This window comes from Alosa sapidissima, chromosome 9 (genome assembly GCF_018492685.1).
Source record: "Alosa sapidissima isolate fAloSap1 chromosome 9, fAloSap1.pri, whole genome shotgun sequence".
In the NCBI taxonomy this organism is placed as follows: Eukaryota; Metazoa; Chordata; class Actinopteri; order Clupeiformes; family Clupeidae; genus Alosa; species Alosa sapidissima.
In genome coordinates, this window is record NC_055965.1 from 5,616,170 (window position 1) to 5,624,849 (window position 8,680).

Here is an 8,680-nt window from a genome sequence, read left to right on the forward strand (position 1 = left end):
GAAACCAGTACACTCCACAATTGAACCAACTGCCTCTCCATTCTGGAGCCGTGGAGATGTGAGGGCTTTTGTTAGAACTTCTCAAACTTTGCACGTCACAACAGGCTCCCTCCAGTGCACCAGGGACTAGAGGAACTGACAAGCTCAAAGGCATGTTTCAGAGAAGCTCACACTGAGATTCACCAAAGCTATGCAAACATTTACTTAGTTGGACCATTAGAATGGTTTATGTTTAGTAATGTGACAAAATAAAGTGATACATAACACGTTAGTATTATAAAACACTTTGGGTTAAAGCAAATGCAACATGTTGCAGTGTAGAGTATACACACAATAAAAAATCCAAGTGATCCAAGTTTGGTTTTATTACTTTTTAGAGGAAGGAGGAGAGAAAGGCAGACATTCGTTAATGGTGGCAGACTGAACACTCTGAATTTGTTTCATGATGACTTGCCATGTCGGATACGTTTGTGCACCTGTCCTGCACCTTCGGTTCTCACCCCCTTGTTCTGCCGTGTGTGTGTGTGTGTGTTCTGTCCCTGGTTCCAGTATGACGTTCTACCTGGACAACGTTCTGAGCTGCACACAGCAGTTCCTGCGCGTGGTGTCGGGCTGGGTTCCGCGACACATCATCGGGGCGCTGCTCGTCTCGCTGCCTGCCATGTCGGTGTTCTCCCACCTCACCTACTGCCTCCACCTGCCCAAGGAGGTGAGATCATTACTGCAGCTGTTCTGCATCCCAAACTCTCCCCTCGCCCAGCTTGCCTTCATGACTCAGACACATTTACATTTCTGAGGGACATGATCATGTGCACACCACATCACATCACATTCTCACAATCCGAGTACATGAATGAGAGGTTATAAACATACAGTATGACAGTACCTGTTCCGGGCTTAGTGTGATTGAGCCTGATGGCTGTAAACCAGGTATCGTGGATTCAGGTATCGTGTATCTGTTGTAGCTTGATGAGACCTCGATGCTGGGTGGCATGGTAGTGATCTTGGGTAAAGTGAGTCTTTAAACTTGTGCCTTTTTAACATCCGACATGTGGGATAAGCTCATGTTCATGTTTACCCATCTCTATTGTAATGCCAATCGAAAAGAGCCCTTCAGCAACGGGCACAATCTTAAGTCTGCGCCAAAGGGGCTGTGCATTTTTCCGCCCGGGTCTTGCTGAGCGTGGGTTTCCGGCAGTGCTCTTTAAAAACCCTGGACATATACATTTTCAAAGGATGTGTGTGTGTGCATGTGTGTATGTGTGTGTTTAGTTCCTTGGAGGCATTTAGATCAAAGTCCTAATCCCCCTGAAGAGTAAGTCATTAGGCGGCGAGTCTTCCCGAGTTTCCCGCTTTGATGTCATTAAGAGCTCTTGGAGCGCAGTGGGATGAGCCTCGTGGCGGGCGGACATGTGGTGCGCTGTAATGTCACAATCATCGGCAGCCAATTTAACGCACAAGAATGCTGCTAGCCGTAGGCTCAGGCAGGGCTTTAAGGCTGTGTGCGTGTGTGTGCGTGTGTGCGTGTGTGTGTGCAGTTATGTATTAGGTATAAGTATATATACACTTTTTTGATCCCGTGAGGGAAATTTGGTCTCTGCATTTAACCCAATCGGTGAATTAGTGAAACACAAACAGCACACAGTAAACACACAGTGAGGTGAAGCACACACTAATCCCGGTGCAGTGAGCTGCCTGCTTCAACAGCGGCGCTCGGGGAGCAGTGAGGGGTTAGGTGCCTTGCTCAAGGGCACTTCAGCCGCGGCCCAATTGGTGAGCTCATCAGTGGAGCGTATATTTGTTGTTATTGTGGAGAATGTGTGTGCATGCTGCTTTCTGTATGCATCTATCCTGACTATTTGGACACAAATAATTGATGACTTACTGTAAAGTGTCATGACAAATGTAGCATCACTTGAATTATGAGTGTCAATCATGAACATACTTGTAGGACCCCGTACTACAGTTATGTATGTTTGTGGGAATCCTTTGACGGGGTGAGAATATAACACTAATCATTAAGTTTTCATCCATGTGATTTCACAATGCCCTGACAGTCACCAATGTCACCTTAAAAGAACAAGTGCTTTATGTCCTGAAGTGCAACACCCAACGTATCTACCTGTTCTTTCAGGTCATCATGCTATTGTGTTGCGCCATCATCATCGCTATCATCCAGTACTGCAACTTCTGCCAACTCAGCTTCTGGATGCGGTCGGCCTTGGCAACAGCAGCTGGGGTGGCCCTGCTGGCTCTGCTCTACAGCCCCCTCAGCAGGCCAAGGTGAGTTAATGCAGCCTCATTCAACCAGACGTTATCCCTACTGGATGTCAGATCAGGGGTACTATAAGTTTGTTAAGCATTGTTTTTCATTTGCCTTATCAAAAATGACTGCATTCATTTTGACGTCTGTTTAAGGCCTTATGACCATTCATGAGAGTAATATTGGGGCTACATTTCTACTTTGAATCAGGAGTTGAGTTGTTTAAAAGGTTTGGAGTTTTAATTGGGAATATTACATTAAATTCTCTTGTTGGCATAACCATTACATGAAATTGATCTGAGTCATATGTCTGTGGTTCCATTTTCCGTATCCATCCACAGATCTGTGTATTTGGGAAAGAGTCATTTTTACTTTTATAAGCCGGCACGTTGTTGAATACTGTATAGGAGTTTTGTTTTTGTTTGAGAGACAGGCTGCCTCCACTTTGTTTGTTTGTTTTTTATTTTCAGGCGATGTTAGCTAAATGTAACAAAAACATTTCTGGCCTTGAAATTGCGTATGATCACTGACTGTACCTTTTAAGAGAGCATTGGAATATGATGCATGATACCTTGGTACAGACAAATCTTTTATTCATGTATTTATACAAACTTATTCTGAACATTATTTCTCTTCTAGTGCTAACGACATCTATCTTGATATGAGGTGAGCAATCTATTTATATTGGTCAATAAAAAACATCAATTTGAGGAATTTGCTCTTCAACTGTAACCATCACAGAAAATATTTAGCATTAATATGAAAAGTGGGTAAGAAGAGGTTCCCAGGTAATGCCATTCAACCTCATTCATTACAATAATCACACACATCTACCAAGCTTCCCTAAGGTTATAAAACACTGTCACATTGAGAATTTCTGAGTACGTACTCTCCACGCTCGACAAGAATTAAATTGCTTGTTCATTGTTCAGTATGAATAATTAAATGGAGTTTTTAAGATTAATGTGGGTATATGAAATATAAATAAGCATGGATAAAAATTGCTATTTGAATAACAGAATGCAGAATGATATTTTTCTGATAATTTGTGATTTTCCTAATCATTTATGATCCATAAGATTAATGCAGAGAAATTACTTGTCAGCTTTGTGACTTAACCAGCATTTAAATCCTCTGAATTTTCATACTCATCACAGAAACGTCAGCAGCAACATCAGTGTCTTAGATTTCCAGCCTTCCCCGACCCCAGTCAGTGACCTGGGTACCCAGAAGGGAATCCTGCAGTCTCTGGTTCCAGAGGCCATCCTGGCCTTCTTCCTGCTTTTGCTGCTGGTGTGGTTCTTAAACCGGGAGTTTGAGGTGAGCTACCGTCTTCATTATCACGGCAATGTGGAGGCAGACAAGCACCGTATCAAGATCCAGAACATGCGCAACCAGGCCGACCTGCTGCTGCGCAACATCATCCCCATCCATGTGGCAGAGCAGCTGAAGGTCACCCAGAGTTACTCCAAGAACCACGACAATGTCGGCGTCATCTTTGGCAGCATTGTCAACTTCAGTGAGTTCTACGAGGAGAGCTACGAGGGCGGCAAAGAGTGCTACCGCGTGTTAAACGAGCTGATTGGTGACTTTGATGAGCTCCTGCGTCGGCCGGTTTTCGCCAGCGTTGAGAAGATCAAGACCATTGGCGCCACTTACATGGCTGCGTCAGGACTCAATGGTCTGCCCTCTACCCATGCCACTCCCCACCACCTGCGGGCGCTGTTTGACTTCGCCCTGGAGATGATGCACGTGGTGGACGACTTCAACAAGAACATGTTGGGCTTCAAATTCAAACTGCGCATCGGTTTCAACCACGGGCCGCTCACCGCCGGCGTCATCGGTACCACCAAGCTGCTCTACGACATCTGGGGCGACACGGTAAACATCGCCAGCCGCATGGACACCACGGGCATGGAGTCCCGGGTTCAGGTGAGCGAGGAGAGCCACTGCGTGCTCCGAAGCCTGGGTTACTCCTTCGACTACCGCGGCACAGTCAATGTTAAGGGCAAGGGGCAGATGAGGACCTACCTCTTTCCAAAACTGGGGGATGGAAGTGGTGACAGTGGTGGAGGACCTGGAGGAGGAGGAGGCGGTGGTGGCAGCGGTGGTGGAAGTGGCAGCAGCATTCTGTCACATCACCAGTTGCCTGTCACAGAGATCCACGCAAAGGCTGAAGGAGATGTAAGGCAGCCCACAGTGGGGGAGACTTCCAGTAAAGTGCCCAGTGTTGGTGGCCCATCCCACTCTTCCCCTTCCCCTGCGGTGTTGGCCACTCAGGCCACCGCTCCACTCTGCTGCTCATCATCACCGTCATCATCAACGTCATCCTCTGCCATGCAGGGTGCCCTTGGAGTGCCTCTGGGACCAATCTTAGGCCCGTCTGATATAGCTAGGGAGACAACCAAGGACAACAAAAATGCGCTTACAACCCCTAAACTTGCTGGGGGGGATATTAGCAGAGACCCATGTGCTTCTTCAGTGCCTAGTTTCGCCAATGTTCCCTCACAGCACTCAATAGAACAACATTTTCCTTCTTCGTGTCTGAAGGGGCCATATAGACAAAGGGATGAAGAGGAGGAGGATGAGGAGGCAAATGAACATACAAAACTCAGAGCTAAGGAGTGCTTATGACTGGACCTCCAGCTCTTGCCATGATTGCTCTTCACCCCATGCCTCCAATGGAGTGACTTAATTTTTCTGACTAATGGAAGTGTTAGAATGCATTGTGGGAATTGTAGTTTTTTCCCCCCTCCCACTGCAAAAGGCCGCTTGGCCAAATACAGATAAAACTGCATTTGTTCCACAGACATGCCCATTCCCTCTCTGTTAGACTTGTGTGGCCTTGCATAGTTTTATATCTTGCTTACATTTTGACAAGTGTCAGAGGCATAATAAGGGAATGTGTGTCTGTGTGTGTGTATGTGAGTGTATGTGTGTGTGCGTGTGTGTGTGTGTGTGTGTGTGTGTGTGTGTGTGTGTGTGTGTGTCTGTGTGTGTGTCTGTGTGTGTGAATGACTGCATGGGTGTATTGTGGAGCAGTAGAACTGATGGTATTTGCTGTGTGGATCACAGTACGGCACAACACAGTTGGGAAGGGGAGAAGAAAGTCTTGGGTGCAGGGAGGCTCCATTTTTTAATAGATGTTGTTATTGTTGTTGTTGTGTTCCTCTTCTTTTCTTGAGTTGATCAAGTGCCTTCAGGATAGATCAATCTGCGAACAATGTCACACAAAAAGCAAAGAACTGAACAAAGCTTAATCAGTTGAATCAACAATCTTTGCATGGCTTTTTTTTTTTTTTTTTCAAAAACAAAAACTTAGATGACGGATAATGCTGTGGTTGATACAACTTTTTTTCCCTTCTGATTTCGTATTGAATTTTTTTTCTTTGCCACATGATATGTTTTGTTTTGAATTTTTGAGTATTTGTCATTCAGTGACTTTTTATGAAATCAAACAATGAAAAGTGCCAGTCAAGGACAAAATGTTCAAAAAAGGGAATTTATTTGCTGAATAAGGGAGTTTACTAGCCATAATGTTACACTGCAGCAGAGCTTGATAGGAAGCATGCCATGAAAGGCATTCAGTCTAGAAATTACACCTGTTTTTCATCAAAAATGGACAAAGATATCTCCTGAAAACTAAGCAAAGCAAACCAATTAAATACCCCTCTCTCTCTTTAGTAATGCGTGAGTGAAGGCTTTAAATGTGAGAGAAGTTGAGGCAATGCTGTATATGGATTTGAAATATTAGGTAATATGGAGAACTCAGCCATACTTTAGGCAAACAAGTCATCAGTCATAAGGGTCATCAGAGATGCTCCTGATTGGTTGATTAGGGTGCGGTGTCTTATCTTACCTCCCAACATGGGGCTCTTGGAGACCCCAACTCTCACTAACCCAGAGGGATGTTGGGATATGAGTTACCCACAGTTACACAACTGTTGCTGATGTAGCCTACTCCTTCTCCTTACTTCTAACACTTGACACCTCGAAGTACAAAGGCTCGTTTCTTCAAGGGGAATTTAAATTGGGAAAGTAGAATTGAATTTCCCCTCAAATATTGAATTAGAGATAAGGGAAATTCTTACAAATGTCATGGCTCTGTGAGAATGCTCTTCAGATATTTTTGCCATCGGACCTAACAATATTGACTAACATTTTGACAACTTCATAATTTTTGCAGCAAAACTGAACATGCCTTCCAACAAGTGTTGGTTTCTTTATTGTGGTATCAAAACTTGTGGAACCACAGACAGTTAATTTATATTTAGCTGAAACTAAGTGTAATTTAAACTTTTATGGAAAAACAGGGTGTAACTAGAAAGATGAAGATGAAGATAGATTTGCTCTGCTTCAGTGCGCATTAATGGGAGACACTCAAGGCTGAACTGATTCATGGACTGATGGACTGATGGAATCAAACGTGTCTCTTAATACAGTGTATATGAAAAAAAGAAGATTTTATTAAGATCTATAAGACTTTATTAAGGTATTTGTGAGGGCTGACTTCTGCGATGCCTGCATAAGCAACAGTGTTTTCCAAAGGATTAGGCTGACTCGTCTCAGACATAGCCCAGTGGACGTGACTGCATGCAATATTTAGCTATGATATCCACATTTGGGAGGTGGAGAAGGAGAGGCGACCCAGCTGTATTCATAAACTGAAATTGCCACTTTTAAGTGAGGAATAAAACATGGGGTGCAATGTTTTTTTTTTTTTTTTCAAAATGTGTGTCTGATGGATTTTGTTTTTTCTGGTGCCTAAAAATGTTGCTGAATTGTATTTTATTTTATTTTATTTTTTGGAGGGGAGAGGGGTTAAAGAAGTGAACATGATTATGATGATTGATGATGACAATAATTATGGGTTTTATGAAAATGATGTCCTGATAACTCTAATACATCCTGTTCTTAGTGTCTCCCTCTCCATGACTACCACTGCAATAACTCTCTCTGCTTAGCTCCCTGTCCAACTATTTTACTCATCTGATGAGAATGCTCTTAATCACCAAATGATATGCTTCACCCCTCAGTGTCTGTCTCGATGCTTTTTCAACAATATGCACATCTCTCTTCAGCAGCTCTAGGACAGCTGATTTCTTCTCTCATATCAAATATTAATAATAATCATATCATAATTCCCAGCAGTCATCAGAAATCAATCCAGAGACATGGATTGAGGCCTCTTGACCGTAAGAGCAGATTCAGTTATGGTGGTCTTTGTGGGTGGTTGTGCCAATGCCAATAACTGAGCCTTTAATGAGTGTTTTGAATTTGCCTTTTTCATTTTCTTGTCCTTTCAAAAGAAGGTTGAAATATTTTTCTTTTGTTTACAGATAATTAACATAAGCACCTAACCAAGCCAGTGCCTTTTTGTTGCCTCTTCATCTATCACATAGTTATTCATGTTTTGATATCAGTTATTGAGTTGTTTGAATATCATCAAAATGCATGTACTTACAGTTTTTTTTTATTTGTTCTTGCAATAATTTGTAATTTGTCAATTAATAACTTTATTTTTTTTTCCATGTATATTCTTTCCCACTTTTGGAAATAGAAAATCTGAGCACTGTGTATCTTTATATGGAAAATATTGGGATAAAGAGAAGACATTTATTTTTCATCTTATTTTGCCTAAGATATGACTGGTTTGGCTGTGCATTTTCCATCAGTCTTGGTGCGACCATATCTAGATGGAGAGAACAAAACGACTTGCTCCTGTGTGCACATCAATACTTAACATGTCACTGTCACTCCAATAGCAAAACACAACCTGCGATCATAGTATTTAACACCAATTACCTTTACGTTTGTGTAATGGCCCTTTTGTAGTGAATGACAATGTGTATTTATTTGTGACCTGGTTTGGAGGGGGTACATGTATAATGCTGAAGCCTGTATTTTTTTTCCAAGGACATATTTCTGAAAAGGGAATTGCAGGAATTGCAATGCAAGGATGTTATACTGTGGGGTTATGGGCAAGCCACCCTGATCGCACGCCTGCAGCTGCCTCAATCCAGAAATAAAAAGGGAATTTCAGTCCACGTGAGTGTGCCTCAGAGTCTGTGCTCTCTCACTCTCTCTCTCTCTCGGGCCACAGAGGGGAAAGAGAAGAGTGAGTGAGTCGGAGGAAGTCACTGCGTATGAATGAAGCCATGCAGTCTTAGAATGTTAGTTTACTCATTTGATTGTGTGTGTCTGTCTGTCTGTCTGTGTGTTTGTGTGAGGAAATAACCATATAGACACATTCACCAGCATGCAGGATATCCAGCCACCCAAGTTATTGTTTTCCAGGTTTATTAGGGGAAATAAATATATTGGGGGAAGCACTGTGTTCAAATTAACACAGATTTACCAATAATTTTTATGATGCTCCTTTTGGCAGCAAAAGAAATATGCAGGGACATTCAAGTT

At 42.9% G+C, this 8,680-nt stretch overlaps 1 protein-coding gene across 1 annotated transcript in view; it reads left to right on the forward strand.

Annotated features, from left to right (window-relative positions):
* The window catches only part of adcy9 (adenylate cyclase 9), a 45,406-nt gene extending 37,096 nt beyond the window's left edge, over positions 1–8,310 (forward strand). The window contains exons 7-10 of the mRNA XM_042105648.1: positions 550–709; positions 2,135–2,283; positions 2,903–2,929; positions 3,421–8,310. Coding sequence (XP_041961582.1) covers positions 550–709; positions 2,135–2,283; positions 2,903–2,929; positions 3,421–4,897 — 1,813 coding nt within the window. The 3' untranslated portion in view covers positions 4,898–8,310. The remainder of the gene's footprint in view (positions 1–549; positions 710–2,134; positions 2,284–2,902; positions 2,930–3,420) is intronic.
* The last annotated feature ends 370 nt before the right edge of the window (positions 8,311–8,680 follow it).